The 16524-nt window shown below is 38.5% G+C and overlaps 1 protein-coding gene across 2 annotated transcripts in view; it reads left to right on the top strand.

Annotated features, from left to right (window-relative positions):
- The first annotated feature begins 7252 nt into the window (after window positions 1-7252).
- Window positions 7253-16524, top strand: part of XPO7 (exportin 7) — a 38249-nt gene continuing 28977 nt past the window's right edge. The window contains exons 1-7 of one of the 2 annotated variants that reach the window (XM_032855887.1): window positions 7253-7491; window positions 8019-8165; window positions 10409-10502; window positions 11055-11221; window positions 12253-12345; window positions 14763-14867; window positions 16226-16391. In XM_032855887.1, the coding sequence (XP_032711778.1) occupies window positions 7471-7491; window positions 8019-8165; window positions 10409-10502; window positions 11055-11221; window positions 12253-12345; window positions 14763-14867; window positions 16226-16391 (793 nt within the window). In that variant the 5' untranslated portion in view covers window positions 7253-7470. The remainder of the gene's footprint in view (window positions 7492-8018; window positions 8166-10408; window positions 10503-11054; window positions 11222-12252; window positions 12346-14762; window positions 14868-16225; window positions 16392-16524) is intronic. The other variant, XM_032855888.1, reaches the window with a different exon arrangement.

Raw genomic sequence — 16524 nt, 5'->3', positions numbered from 1 at the left:
GATCAAGAGCCAGCCAGCCACCCCAGGCGTTTTTAATAGCTAGTGTAATTGATCATAGCCAATAATAAACTCAATCATTAACAATCGACATACAGTACCTTACTGACTTTACATTCTCGTGAGGTAAATATTTCTACTTAAAAGAAATAAAAACTAGTTTGAAAGATTTGAATAACTTATATTCCCACCGCTAGTAAATAGAGGAGTGGGGATTTTTCTGACATCTAAGGTCTTAGTCATTACACTGTACTCATCCTGCCCTCCAAAATGATCCTTGTTCTGCTAGGTCACTGAAGTTGTTGTGAGTAAAGCTCCCATGTAAGAGGTATGGGTGGGAGTGTTACCAAATTTATTTATTTATTTAAAGATTTTATTTATTTATTTGACAGAGATCACAAGTAGGCAGAGAGGCAGGCAGAGAGAGAGGAGGAAGCAGGCTCCCTGCTGAGCAGAGCGCCGGATGCAGGATGCAGGGCTCAGTGCAGGACGCTGGGATCATGACCAGAGCTGAAGGCAGAGGCTTTAACCCACTGGGTCACCCAGGCGTCCCGCCCCCCCAAATTTATTTTTTAAGTGTAATTCTCTCTTTAAGAAAATTTGTCCTGACTGTGGTTTTCATGATTATCTTAATTATAATATTTAAATTTTAATTTAACTAATTAAATATTAAATTTAATATTATCTTTAAATATTTGCTTACTTTCAAATCTGATTTCCTTATTTAACTGAAAGAGAAAGAATAGTATACTACAATCAGAATTTTAGAGCTGGGAGTGTCTTTTTAAAATAATAAAATCCACTTCTTTTGCACATGAGCAAACAGAAACCTCAGGAAATTAACTTGCCCCAAGTAACACAGTTAATTACTGAGACCAGTGTCCAAATTGCTTTAACTCTCAATCTCTCTCTTCTGTCGAAGTTTTAATGCAGTTGTTGTTTTAAACAGATTCAGCAAAGAGTACCCAAAATTAAGCCCAAATCTGTGGTATGCTCACTACTCTTTACCCTTGAGATCGTAGAGTAAGCCACGGATAGCAGACAAAAACTACATTAAAGCCCAGGGAGAAAGCACTCAAAGGCCTGCAGGAACTGTGGTGAATTACAAGAACCTGCCCAAGCCAAGTATCATCTGATTAGTGACACTTGAAAATGCTGGTCCAGTATTATCAGATCCTTGAATTTTTCTTGGGAAGCTCGAAAACCAGATATTATTATTTTTTTTTCTTTGAAAACCAGATATTATGAAATACTGGCAACTATATATATATATATATATATATATATATATCTAACTTTAAAACCACACTGTAAGACAAAAAACGACACTGTCAATGGGCGGGTTTAAGGCTGTCAATAGTACTTTTTACAACCCTTACTTTAGAGGATTCCGCTGATACTGCAACTTTCATTCCTTGCTCTGTGAGTGATGACGAGAAGGAACCAAAACCAGGGCTTAGTGACATGCTAAATGAAAACACTTGAGTGAGGGGCGCCTAGGTGGCTCAGTGGGTTAAAGCCTCTGCCATGCTCAGGTCATGATCCCAGGGTACTGGGATTGAGCCCTGCATCGGGCTCTCTGCTCAGCAGGGAGCCTGTTTCCTCCTCTCTGCCTGCCTCTCCCCCTACTTGTGATCTCTGCCTGTCAAATAAATAAAAAATCTAAAAAACAAAAAACAAAAAACACTTGAGTGAAGTTTTTAAGTCAGTAAGCCATTAAGTGACCAGGCACAGTTAATCTGTCTGCTTACTTCTTGAAATAGGTTGTTTACATGTGTTTTGGCTGCCAGTTACCCACAGTACAAGGATCTTAACGTGTTTATTGCAAGTTCAAATTGATTAGTATTTTGAGGCTAAGTGTAGAATTCTGCAGTCTCATATGTTAGCAGACTTGCTGTCCTTATCTAATGCATGCAAAGCTCTGGCGTAGTATTATCACTTGCTGGAAATATGTGTTTTATCTTGTTTTATGGCAGTAGACATTACACAGCATCTGCAACCAAAGTTTTACTCAGCCTTTTAGCACCCTCAGACATAGAATGTCCCCCAGAACAACCAGGAACCTTACCGTATTTATTTATTGAGTTAGGGTTCTAAAAGCATGAATTGATATTAAAGTACAGCATTCTAACTCTAGAGTGTACCTGTCGGTTATGATGATGAACTTCTTTTTTTATGAATATCAGAAAGAAATATATGACACTGAATACCTGGAGAATTATGGGAAAACTGTGACATTCAGTCATCTTTTTTTAAAGCTTCTCATTGAGGCATAACAACAAAAACATATACAAATTAAACAGTTCAGCGGATTGTCTCAAAATGAGTGTGCCGGTATAACCAGCACCCAGAGCAGAAAATGAGATATTTTTCCATACTGCTGTTGAAGTACATTTGACTTTCCATTTAGGAACAATTACATTTGGTGCTGCCTTGAACATTCTTGTATGTTTTTTTGTGTGTGATTTTTTTTTGGGGGGGGGGTGGTTTGCAGGGGGGGATTTTGGTGGATTTAGCACAGATTTCTGTTGGTTACTTACACAGGAGTGGAATAGCGAAGTCATAGGGTACCCATATTTTGAGCTTTAAAAGATAGGGCCAATTTTCCAGTGTGTTTGAACCAATTCAGACTCCACTAGCAGCGCATGATTTCTTGTTTTCACATCCAAATCAACACTAGATCTTGGCTTTTTCATTTTAATCATTCTAATAGATATCTCATGTGGTTTGAGTTTAATTTCCGGACAATTATTGTGATTGACCACCTTGTCATTTGCTTATTGACCATTTGGATATCTTGTGAAGTGCACTGGCTTTGCACTGGCTTTGTAAACTTTTCTTTAACTTTTAAAACCATTCTCCTGGGAGAGCTAGCTACTTTCCCCCATTGACTCTACTGTAACAAATAATATCTTCGATATCTGCTGATACATGTATAAAACCATAATGGCTTTGGCCCATAGGATTGCCTTCTAGATAACATAAACAAGAGAAATCTTTTGTGGAATGTTCTTTTTAGGCCATTTAAATTACCAACATTTACAGTTGGTGAGAACAAAATAAAAGTAATAAATAGAGACATAGCTTTTTAAAATTTCATTTTTAGGGGCACCTGGGTGGCTCAGTCGGTTAAACAGCTTCCTTCTCACTCAGGTCATGATCCCAGGGTCCTGGGATTGAGCCCCCCATCGGGGTCCCTGCTTCCTCTGCCTGCCACTCTGCCTACTTGTGCTGTCTCTCTGTCAAATAAATAAAATCTTTTTTTTTAATTCATTTTTAAAATAGCCTTTTGCCTTTTTGGTTTTTTTAATTGGTTTTATGAATTCTGACTACAAACAGAATCAGCTGTTAACTAGTAATATGTTACTAATTTAAAAAGTTAATTTAGAAAGAGAATGTAGCTCAGGGGTGCCTAGGTGGCTCATTCGTTAAGCATCTGCCTTCGGTTCAGGTCATGATTTCAGGGTCCTGGGATCAAGCCCTGCATCAGGCTCCCTGCTCAACGGGAAGCCTGCTTCTCCCTCTGCCACTCCTGCTGCTTGTTTTTTGTTTTTCTTGCTGTGTCTCTCTCTGTCAAATAAATAAAATCTTAAAAAAAAGAATGTAGCTCAAATCTGTTTTTTAAAAAGATACTTATCTGTATAGTTGTTGGGGGTTTTCCTGCTTACAAGTAATACATGATTGTCAAAAATTGAAAAGTTACAGAAATATATAACATAGAAGTTGACAGTTTCCCATAATCTCACCTCCCAGAGATGATTGGTTTGTATTCCTCCGGATTTTCTTCTTTGAATTTGGTAACATATGTCACAAATGATACACACTATATACACCTTTGCCTCTTGCTTTTTAACCTAACAATTGACTGTTACTGGATCTTTGGGAGTTTTAAAAGATATTACTATGATAATTGGGTACTCGTTATTGACAATAAGAATGCCTTATCAAGTAGGAAAATAATAAAATGTAATTAGTATATTAATTTTATTAACCTTACTTAAGGATCTTCAGAATGATTTGCCTGGCAGTTTCAGTATGCGTCTTTAATTAACACGGTGTTTTCCTAGTACACAGAAAAGTTCCAACTGAAGAAGATGTCAATTAATGTAGTTTATGAGCAAGTTGAAAGTGGGTTGATTTTTTTTTTCAGCAATTCTTTTTTGTATATTTTAAGGCATCCTGAGCATGAAAATTCAGATACTGAATTGGTGAATCTACTCCACATTTTTCATGAGAAAGTCTCTGGATGGAGCCTGCACTTCACACTTTGTAATAGGATGGTGGTTTCTGATCGGGGGGTGCTGGTGGCTCTCAGATTAAAGATGGACTCTGCCGAGAATCTGCAGCTCTGACCAGTCGTCCAAGGGTTCTGTTTGTTTTCCCTATCCAGTACTCAGCAGTATGGGACTGTTATCAAATCTTTCCTAAAATTAAGTATCCTAGTCCTTGATTGGAAATCTCCAAGTGAATTTTTTTTTTTTTTTAAGCAGTGAGGCTAATTTAAAAATACATACTGGTTGGCTTTTTAAAAAGCAGTATTGTACAAATTAAATAAGTTCCCAAGTATTCTGCTTTGTGGAGTAGTATAACATCTCATCCAGAAACAATCTCCATTTTCCTCTAATCTAAAGGAAACTCTTAGGTTATTATTCTTCATTGTATTGTGAGGTCTGTAGTCTCAACTGGTTGCACCTTATATTGAAATGAGACTAAATGAGCTGCATTTTCTCTATTCAAGTTTAAAAGACTGGAAAATAATATTGTTGCTAAATATTAGTGAAGACACTTTTCTTTCAGTACGTTCATCTTAGCTATCGCGCTGAAATCAGCATGGTCTAGGTTTGGGGGTTTGTCTTGTATCTCTTGTACTAAAGCAGTGCTTCGCTAGTGGCAGATCGCATTCCAGCTTTGTGCAGTATTTCACCCAAGTGTGCTTTTCTGTTCCAGTGGGACCAGATGGAAGTTTCTTTGTGGATTATACATTTGGCAGTCTCAGGAATAGAAAATAGGCATTCTTCTCCGGAGGCTTTTCTGTGACTGAACTGTCATCACATAGTAGTTGTCCTCAATAAGACGGTCGGGTGGGAGAAGGTTTAATACAGGTGTTACTGTGCAAAAAGGGGAAATGCCATGACGTGTTGTTGCCATCCTAAATGTGAAATACTACTTTTAATAGCTAATCAAATAATCATAGGATAAATTGTTTTATTGGGGTCCCAAAAAAGGTGGTTCAGAATAATCTGTTAGATTTGTTTTAGAAGTGTTGGGATCCAGAAGGGCATAAAGATGAATGTATCACTCTCCTCTCCTTCGGTGGGTCGTACGGGTAACATTCCCAAATAAAATGACTTTTAACCCTGTGGTTTTTAGATGTTCTCACTAATTGTTTAGGAAAACAAAATCATTTCCTGTTCGTTCTGGAAACACAGAAACAGGGCTGTAGTTGCTCAAACTGTTGATGTAAATGGTCAAATTACTTTTTTGTTTTTTAAACAGACCTGTTTCCTGAGCTGAGAACTCAGTAACAGACTTTACCCTGCAGTATGTTTTTGTCTGCCGAATTAAAGCCGATCAAAACAGAACAATGACCGAGAAAGCCCACCGTAACCTGCGTGTAGGTTTTAGGAGTAAGGGAGTACTGGTGACAGACGCCCAGCCATCGTCATGTGAACTCTGTTGTAATAAACATAAACAAGAGATGCACTGGGGGTGCTGCCAGAACTGATTGATCAGACTTGAAGGAGAGTCATTATACCTTAAGAGCGTGACTGTTGGAGGGAGTGTCTGTTCAGGTTATTGGAAAGCTCCCAGAGTGTGATGGCTGTGGAGTTATGAGGCAGCTGCTGCTCCCCGATACTTCATACCAGATTTTATAGATATTTTCAGTTTTAGTTAGGGTGACTTTCAGCTGATGGCTTCTGTGTTACCTTTTTTTTTTTTTTTTTTTTTTTTAAGTAATCTCTGCACCCAGCGTGGAGCTCAAACTTACAACCCTGAGATCAAGAGTCGCATGTCCTAACGATGGAGCCAGCCGGGTGCCACTGTTAACCTATTTTTAAAATAATTTTTTTCTTTCTTCCTTTTTTTTTTTTTTTTAAAGATTTTATTTATTTGATAGACAGAGACCACAAGTAGGCAGAGAGGCAGGCAGAGAGAGGAGGAAGCAGGCTCCCTGCTGAGCAGAGAGCCCAAAGCAGGGCTCGATCCCAGGACCCTGGAATCATGACCTGAGCTGAAGGCAGAGGCTTCAACCCACTGAGGCACCCAGGAGCCCCATCTTTCTTCTCTTTTTTTTTTAATGAATCATTTTGTGCGGGATGGGGAGACCCAGCCTGCTAGGTTGAAACTAAACCTTGTGAAGGAGATTTAATCCCTTGCTTAGGAACATGGGGATTTAAAATTAAACTGATTCATTTATCAGTAAGATCTTGGGCCAGTATTGTAAGCGTATCACTTTCACTTGTGTTTATGGAATATATGTAATTAATTCGCCTTATCCTCTATTCCTTGTGTTCATAAGCTTATGAAGAATCTGGTGCTACTTATGGAACTTCACTGAGATCTGACTTTTTTACAAGTGCAGTTTCCTCTGTGCTTTTAAATTGAAGAAGGTATTAAGTGAGACTCCTGGAAGTCAGAGAGGAACAAATTAAACATACGGCCAGAGTCCCAAGATACTTTGAAGGGTGGTTGGTTGATTTTGTTTTGGAGGTAGGGGATGTTGGGTCTGTGGCTGGGGAGCTCTCTGAAGTGAGACTGCTGATCTTAGAGTATCAGAATTTGTCTTTCTTGTTTCCTTTAGGTTAATGTTTGAAATTTATCAATCAGGTTGAATAAAATAGGTATCCTGCCCTAAGGGTTTTCCTACTTAGTGCAAAAGCTGTGATTTATAAAGTAACACCATAATAAAGTGATCATGAAAAGCCTTGGGCAGACAGGCTGTGTAAGAAATTGTAGGCTATTTACCCGGGTCTGTTTAATTATTATCATTATTATTGTTGTTGTTATTATTTCTGTTCCTGTCAGAATTGTCATTTCTAATAGTAGGATCCCTCATACTGTTTAAACCTAATCCTGCTTGCTACTATGGAAAATAGGCTCAGATTTCTTCTTAAAGTCCAAACCATTCCTTTAAAGACTAACAGATGTTTGCCCTCTCCAGTCAGTGAAAGGTGACAGTTAAGTGAACTCTTACTGGTTTCTTTCCTCTTTGCTTTTCAACACCACTGTTCAGTGGAAGTAGATTTGCATCCCTTTGGGTTTTTGACTAAAGCACACACCCATCCCCTTCCTGCCTCCCTGGAACTGGTTCAAGATTTGGAGAGAAGGGTTTGTTTGGGGGCGTTTCCCTGGTCTTATCTCCGTCTGAGCATACGCGAGGGTTGAATATATTTTGACCCTTCCACTTTAAATTTGGAACCGAAGCAAGAGTTTAAAGTACGACAGGAGGAGAGAGTCTGCTGAACCTGAAACATGAGAGATCCAGGGAGGAAGGTGCGTACTTGCATTCTGAAGCTTTCTCATAGAGGTTGGCCATCTTTATTGGCACACATAATTGTGAGCTAAAACTACTAGGAAAAGGCAAAATACTTAAAATTATATAAAGATATATGTGACACTTATGTTGTATGTTTAAGCGTTTAATTTTATAGCAGTGCCTCCAGTATTTTGAAGTTGTTGACAAAAAGTAAATTCTGAATTTTTATTTGAAGGCCTTTAGGAAAAGCTTAGGAGGATGGGTATTTGCAAGGAAAAATGAATATATCATTTAAGATTGATCTCCAACAGAATGACTAAAAAAGTATGGGTATTTTAGGTGTTTTACCATTTTGTCTTCTAAAATACAAAATTTAAAAAGCTATAAATGGTTATTATTAAAGGTCACCCAGATTCTCCTCAGAGTTGAGAAGCAGATCTCTCTCCATTGATTATTACTTATCTTCATCTAGTGATTTTGTGCACAGTACCTTGTGTATAAATAGTAGGCCAGACTGATTTCTTTCTTGACTGATCTTTTCCAGAGCCTGGCCCAACTAGAGAATCTGTGCAAACAGCTTTATGAGACAACAGACACAACCACTCGACTCCAGGCAGAGAAAGCCTTGGTTGAATTCACCAACAGCCCTGATTGCCTGAGCAAGTGCCAGCTACTCCTCGAAAGAGGAAGTGTACGTAAGATTTGAAAAATCCAGAAGGGTAATAGAGGTTTAGGAAAATACATTCGAAGTTTAAGGATGAATTGGGATAGCTTGTGTTCCTTAATTCTTCTAGGTGCCTCTCTGCCATCTTAATTTCACCTTTAAAAAGCACCATTGCTAGTTGCTAGGTTGACAGTAAAAGGACACACAGCCTCATCAGGAAAATCTCATTGTTCATATATTGTGTTCTGTCATTTTTCACCTTGAATCACATTTCTGGGACTTACTTTCTGTTTTTCACACTTAAGTACCACCTCGTATCCTTTACAAAGAACACAGGGCTATATACGCATGACCCTTCTTACTCACATAGCCCATGTCACCGTGCAAGCTCCGTAGTGGTCGCTGTGCTGCATCCTATGCCACAGCTGCTGCATATTGCCCTCGAGCCCTGGGGGGAACGTTCCACAACGAAAACCACAAGAAGTCAAGAGTTTTAAAATGGAATCAGAACCTCTCAGAGCTTGAAAATGGCAGTGCAGTGATCAGTATAATGCTGTCAACGAGACATAGTTTGATTAAATTAGTATTGGCAAGATGGAGGTCTTAGGAAGTCTTAAGAATCCAACTAGGGTATCCTGAAAGGGCCTGAGAGAGTCAGAGTCCCAGCTAGACCAGCAGCTAGCACTCTTACCTCAGACTGGAAGGACATGTGGGAAGAACAAAAGCAGTTAATTTGTTTTGAGGGTAAAATTCTAGATGACTTCATATTTGCATTTTCACTGACAATGTTACAGTATTTGTTCAGTTGGCTAAAAATTATCCTTTAGTGGCTGAGAGAGCGAACTCTTTCCAAGCATAGGAAGGTTACAGAGCCCTGGTCAGAGATGATACAGTGCTCTGCTCTGTTTTTGCATGTAGTATGTTGTATATTTCTTCCCAGTCCCTTAGTCTTAAGATTGACCCACTTACACTGGTATATTTTATGCTACGGGAGATGCATGACCAGCTTTTCCAGGTGACTCCCACCGGAGCCCCACAATATCATCTCTGACCCTGTTAACTCTGGAGCCTCAGGTTGACAGTCAGTAAATAAATTAAGCTGCAGTAAAACAGGATTGGTGCAATACTAAAAAATTACAGTGCAATCTTCCTTTTAATCTCTGCTGAGGTCTTAGTAACTGAGCAGGTTTATTGGAATTATGTCTAAAAACCATTTAGATGTTGTGTAATGTATAGTTACGATTGTATGCTGTGTTCTATATTTAGAGTAGCCTCTCTTGCCTTATTACTACTCTAATGAGTTGAAACCATGTTCAGGAGTGTTGAATAAAAATCACATATCAAAATCACTTTATAGATTTTTTTCTTAAGCATGAACTTTTTTATAACTGGTGCCATTATGCAGTGCCTGTGGATCCTGTCTTAAGAATTTTTAGTGTTACAGGAAATTATCCTTGACCCTTAATTAAATTGTTTTAATAGTCCTGAGTCTGTCCCTGTTGTAGGACATTATCATAATAGAACCACATGGAAGAATTTGCTCACGGCTCTTTTTTATACATTATAATCAATTAGAATACCAGAATATTCTATTCTCCATAAGGTTAAAAATGCATAAAAGCCACATGTGAGAATATGATAATGCTATTCCCTTGCATAGTACATAGATTTTCTTTCTCATAAATAATTATTATAAGTTTACTTTAAAACTAGCATATACATCCCCCAAAGCTGTATCTGATTGATAGCCGTGCTGATGTAAACATACAGTTCAGGGATTAACTCTACAGCATAATGTAATGGCTCTTGCTAATGCTTTTTTTTTTTTTTTTTTAACTTTGTAATGGTACACTTTAGCAATATTTTGAGTTGAAGCTTTTTGAAACATCACTATAATGAGGCTTTTGACAGAAGATTTCTTGGTAAATGAAAGAAGAGATCCATCTTCTAAAGATCTGTTTTCTTAATATCTTTCTAAAACAATCCGCTCCAGTATGGGCCCCCTCTAAGTGATACAAAATCTGCCCTGGATTCAGTTCGATCAGGCCATTTGTGTCATACTGCACCTTGTTCATAACTGAAATCAGTTCAAAGAACATATACTTTGTGTGGGACTCATTTTTCCTAGACCCTCTAAAATGTGGAGGATTGAATATGGTGGAACTGATTAATATTTCTTGAATCTCAGCATAGAACTCCAAATAAAAAACCTCATGACTGACTAACTCAATAAAACTGAATTCTGAGTCCTTTTCCCCGTCTTTCCACAGTCCTCTTACTCCCAGTTACTGGCAGCTACATGCCTTACAAAGCTTGTATCACGCACAAACAACCCTCTACCATTGGAGCAACGCATAGATATTCGTAAGTAGAGAATTAATCTATTTTCAAGAAATTAGTTTGTTTAGTGATGAGCTAGTAATAGTTAAATTCACATTGCTTGTTTGATAATGTTCTGAAATTGGTAAGCATATAAAATATGTAGAATCCAGTTTTTTCCCCCCAAATTTAGGGCTTTTGAAAGTGAAGAGGACCTTTTATAATTATTTCTAGATAAAGTCTTAAATCATCCCTTTTGTTGTCAGGAGGTTTCTTTCACTCAGTCTTTATGGCCACTAATAACTAAGAAAAATGTTGTTAAGGATTTTGAATTCTGTGCAGGTGTGTTACTTAACTATCTGGGAGTGGATTAAAGGCTGCCATACTCCCGAGTCTTCATTGTGACAAGTATAACATCCTGAATTAGAAAGCCTACTATTCTTAAATTCAAAGTCCCATTTCTCAATCGCATTAAGAATTAAGGGAATACAACAGAAACAAGAATTAAGAGAGTTTAAGGGTCTTGGATGTTTGGTATAAAGATGTGTGCCCTTCCCTGGCAGAGCTTTCTATTACGTGGATTTTTTTGTTTTGTAGGGAACTATGTGCTCAACTACCTTGCCACTCGGCCAAAGTTGGCTACTTTTGTGACACAAGCACTTATTCAGTTATATGCCAGAATCACAAAACTGGGCTGGTTTGACTGTCAGAAGGACGACTACGTCTTCAGAAATGCAATCACAGACGTCACAAGGTTCTTACAGGTATGATGTATATATGTGATGTAGTAGGAATGTGAGAAGCAACATGTATATGCTTACATAGTGATCTACTTTTTAGAAATCACACAAAATGAAATTATTTTGTACGTTCTCTTCTGTGTCTTTTTTGCCTTTAGTATTGCTTGGCTTTACATGCTTACATGTCGGCACAGACAAACACTGTTTTTTCTAATGCCCATATACTATTCCAATCTGAAAATACCATCACTTAATTAAGTAATGTCTTGTAGGTGGACATTTAGTTTGGTTCTGTACTTTGACTGTTGAGTAAACACTTCGGTGAATATCCTAACATAATATACACCTGTCAAACTTGGATTATTCCGAGTGTGTTTGTAGGGTGAATTCCTACCCTTAGAATTATACAATCAAAGGGATGTGTATATTCTGGGCTTTCAGAGATATTTCCAAATTATCCTCAAAAAAAGTTGTTTCCCTACAACAATTAAAAGAGTGCCTGCCTATTCTTCTGTACCTCCACCCTGGGAGCTCAGCTTTTTTATTTTTCCAATTTAATAAATAAAAAGAATTAGTATCCCAGCATTTGAGTTAGGAATGAGACAGAACAAATTTTCATATGTTAATTTACTACTAGTCTTTTTTTCTGTGAACTTCCCATTTATATCTTACTTAAATTTTAAAAAATCTGGCTCTTTGTTTTTTTTCTTATTGTTATATGTAGTCTTTTTGTGTGAATTACGTTATGCATCCATTTGTCACTTAAATGTATTTTGCCAGTTTTTCTTTGTATAATGGATATGGTATAATGCTCATGACTATTTTTTAAATACAAAAGGTTTCAGTCTTGATGAAGTCAGATTTAGCAGTCTTTCTCTGTGGGCAGTTACGTTTCATGTCCTGCAAAGCAACAGATTTAAAATACAATTCCATGCTGCCTTACCTCGGCAGTTCCCTAGCTACACAGGATTCTGCCATTTCGAAAGCATGGCTGCACTGTCATTGCCAAAGTCACGCTGCACACACCAACTTCTGCCTTACATTGTTTTTACCAGGATAGTGTTGAGTACTGCATCATTGGCGTCACAATTTTATCTCAGCTAACCAATGAAATTAATCAAGTAAGTGCTACAGCCTTCCTCATTGAAGTAAGTGCCATATTTTTTCTTAGTATTGGTGTTTTCTGCTATGTGTGGGATGATCTTTTTTGGCAGTTGTGTGCTTTTGCGGTAAGTGATTAATGCCCTTTGAAACAGTAGTTCCAGTGGATTTTCCTCTGTATGTGCAGCCTACCTCGTTCTTAATATCCTGGTCCCCGTCTGCCTCCAGAACATTTTATCCGCCCATCAGCTCTCCTTACTGGTATTAATGTTCATTGTGAGAGATGAGAGCAACATTCCTAAGTCAAAACCTTAGTAGATTACTGCTTTGCTAATGAAAGAGAATGCATCCAAAAAGGGGATCACAAAAGTGGAACAGAACGTCTGCTAAATAATTACCATGTATTTATAACCATTTAAAACTCAGTTCGCACGTGCTACTATTAAAGACTTTTCCGGTCATCTTTTTAGAATGCTTAAGACATTCTGCTAAATACCAAATAACTTTTTGAGTAGTCCTTGTCACAGATTACTACAGAGGAAACACCAGTGGCTTTCTTTTGCTGTGGCTATTATTTTTTATTTTAGTCATTTACTTTTGTATCCAGCTAAAATTTTGTAATGATTGAATAGGCCAGTGTTAATATTAGTTGTAACATCTCACCCTTCAGTCGCCAGCTGTGAATTACTTCGCATCACTGTTGCTGCTGCGCATATTTATACAGACCTTTTTATTAACCCTGAGAAACTTTAACCGTGAAGTAGTGCTGTTCTAAGCGCATCGGCTTCTAGCTATCTAAACTCTGGAGTCCATACTTTGTTCTCTGTCACATGCGATCCCCACTATGGTAATTACCAGAATAATAACGGAGTGACTGCTATGCAGCAGGCGCTGTTCTGAGCACTTTACTGGGAGCAGCTAATTTTATTCTCACCTTGGTCCTGGGAGGTAGGTTCTGTGGCTGTCCCATTTTCTAGATGAGGAAGCTGAAGCACATAAGGGTCAATAATTCGCCTAAGGTATCACAGCCCGCAGGCAACAATATCTGAATTTGAACCCGCATCATCTTATTCCAGAGCCTTTGCTCTTAACAAGTAACTTCTTACTGAGCCGCTGTTACCTTTGTAATACGAGAGCACGTATTAACTGAGGACAGAGATTGTGGGGTTAATGTTCTCCTTGTGGAAGCTTGGCCCCGCATAGTACACCAATATTGATATATTTTAAAACTTCAGAATTTTGTCTTTCTTAATGGAACAGTAAAAATGTGTGTAATGTACGTTATCATCAGCATAACCGATTACATATGGAATATGGTCTATAAGCTGGCAATGTCATATTATCCAAGACATTTGTGATAACACAGTGACACTGAAGCTAGAATTGGGGGCTATTTTGAACCTCTGCAAAACTTAGTTTTCTCTTCTTTTTTGGGTTGTCAGATTTAAATCAGAAAGCGTATTTCTGTTACCAGCCCTATCTGAACTTAGAAATAAAATCAAGAGGAGGGGTACCTGGCTGGCTCAGAGGAGCACGGGACTCTTGATCACGGGGTTATGAGTTCGAGCCCCACATTGGGTGTAGAGATTACTTAAGTCAATAAAGCTTTAAAAAAAAGGAAAAATCAAGGGGAGTCCATAACTTGATTGTCAGAAATCTTGCTGCATTATTCTTTAACGTGTCAACAGCAGATGAGCCCCCTCCTGAATGAACTGATTGGTATATAGAATAGAAGAGATTTAAGTTTACAGGAGGTGGTTGGACTAAAAATTCCCTTGGTAACCTTGAAATCCCTTTATTCTGCTTACTGAAGTGCCTGTGTGTCAGGAATAGAAGGCATACATACTAAAGAAGTAAAAAACAGAGTTCTTAACCATAAAAACCTTTAACATTTGGCTGAAGAGAGAGGAACAGAGGAAACAGTGAGAGACTGATGCTGCCCTTCAATTAAGTGCTCACGTCTAGAATAGAGACTATGTGTTAAAATAGGTTAGAAAAGCAGAGAGTGTCATGGGCTATTGTCAGTCATCCTAAGTTCATGGCTGTCAGTTAATGACTGCTTTGGAAATTCTGTGGTGACTTTAGCCTCAGGTGGATTGTTTACCAAGCCTTACCACTATCTGTTTCTGAGACTAAGCCACAATACAGTATGCTAGAAATTATTAACAGTATCTGCCAGCAGTTGGTTAAATTTTACCTCCCTAAATGTGGAGGAAATTAAAAGATGCTCATCCATCTTTCTGTCTTCCGTCTGTAAGTTATAGACCCATCCTGGCTAGCTGTTAGCAGCTTACTGTCCTTTGCATCCTCTCATTATACGTGAGTTAACAGTGATTTAAACATTAAAAAGGTATTTTGTGTGTAAGTTGGTTTTATTGGAAATCCTAGTTTACTTGATGTCTGTATGAAAATTTTTTTTTTGCAATTAATTCTAAAACTTGAATTGGTTTATCTTTTTGCGCAGGCTGACACCACACATCCTTTAACCAAGCACAGAAAAATAGCCTCTTCTTTCCGAGATTCATCGTTATTTGATATCTTCACACTTTCCTGCAATTTACTAAAACAGGTGAGATTGTAGGTTGGATCCTGCTTCCCAGTCCCCTTTGAAAGGATGAGAATGAGTTGGGACCTGTTAAAGGTCAGCTCTAAGCTCACCCCTTGAGAGTTGGTGCAATTCTAACCATTACCATCTCTCACACGACGCCGGTCTCCAAGATATGGAAGAAAGTGCCACAGTGACCACTGACTCTAGAGGGGATTGCGCTTGCCTTATTTCAGAGCTCTTCCCTTAAGCAAAGTGCAGTAAGTGAACACGTATCCCAAGGAATCTGGTTTAGCACAAAGTTTGGGATTTTGTTGTTTACTTTTTTATACCCACATAAAATCTTCCTGCATGGAATAAAAGCATGTTAGCTTTATGGTGTTTGGATTCTTAGAGCTCTAAAAGCAGGTTCTGACTGCATTGTTAGCATACTGAAACAGGCCGGCTCCCCTGCCCCCTGCTGAGTTACAGGCGGCAGATAAACAAGTAGCATCTGTAAGGAAAAGTAGATTTTGAATTTTTAACATCCATTTAGATTTCATAACCTGAAGGGGTAGACAGTTACCACATAAGGAAGTTACCTGTTTTAAAATGGAAAATGGATGTTCAAGTTCATTTATGAATGAGTTGAACTAGGAAAGAAATGCTCACCTGTGAGTTCTACACGTTTATAACAGTCTTTAGGGACCTCCCCGTAGAAAGCTAAATGGGGTTAGCGTCTGGCTGTTTGTTCATTTTGGGTTGTTTGGTTTGGGGTTTTGTGCGTTTTTTTTGTTCTTAATCTCATTTTCCATTATGTTGTGAGTTTTAGAAACAAGTTTAGATTCTTTGTGTTGTCCCCGTTAATGATGTTCATCTTTTCTCTCAATTACGTAGTTCTACCTCAAAATTCCCAAACAATCCTCGGGTTGGGCAAGCTACCTGGCAATAGCTATTATACCCCCTGAGGGGGGAAAGCTTTTGAGAAAACTGAGGATTGACTCCTCCTGGCTGATACCATCAAAACCATTAGCCACCTAGTCACTGAGGTCTCCAGCCCCATCTAGAAATAACCAGGATCTCACAGCAAATGGAGTAACCACCCATACCATATGGCTTCAGAATCCCCTGTGGCCACTATGTCTACAACATGTAAAACATACGTGTCAAAAGGGGGATTTCTTTAAATACCAGTTTCGTGTTTTTATAGTAAATAAGCAGCTAGGATTTTCACAATGACATTAAGGTGACAGAAGTGCAGCCCTTTTTGTAGGGGAAACATCACTTCATTGAGTTGAAATACTGCCCTCCTCTTCTGGCTTAACAGCCTTCTCAGGAGTCTGGCAGCAAGCTTGGAAGAGAGGAGTGATTGTTTGGGGCTCATTATGTGGTAATTTTTACAGGCTTCAGGAAAGAATCTAAACTTGAATGATGAAAGTCAGCATGGCTTACTCATGCAACTGCTCAAACTCACTCATAACTGCCTAAACTTTGATTTCATTGGCACTTCTACTGATGAGTCCTCAGATGACCTGTGCACAGTACAGATTCCCACCAGCTGGAGATCAGGTAGGAGTACTGCATCACCGGAAACACACTGCTGCTCAGCCCCACATCGTGTCTGCCGGATGGTCTGAGGAACCCCTGGAGATCCCTTGCTTGCTTTTAGAGAAAACTTAGAAAGGCAGCATCTACCTTGATA

This window comes from Lontra canadensis, unplaced genomic scaffold (assembly GCF_010015895.1).
Source record: "Lontra canadensis isolate GAN:19392208 unplaced genomic scaffold, GSC_riverotter_1.0 scaffold10, whole genome shotgun sequence".
Taxonomy (NCBI): Eukaryota; Metazoa; Chordata; class Mammalia; order Carnivora; family Mustelidae; genus Lontra; species Lontra canadensis.
The sequence above is the reverse complement of the archived record's forward strand: the minus strand, read 5'-3'. Positions and strand labels throughout refer to the sequence as shown.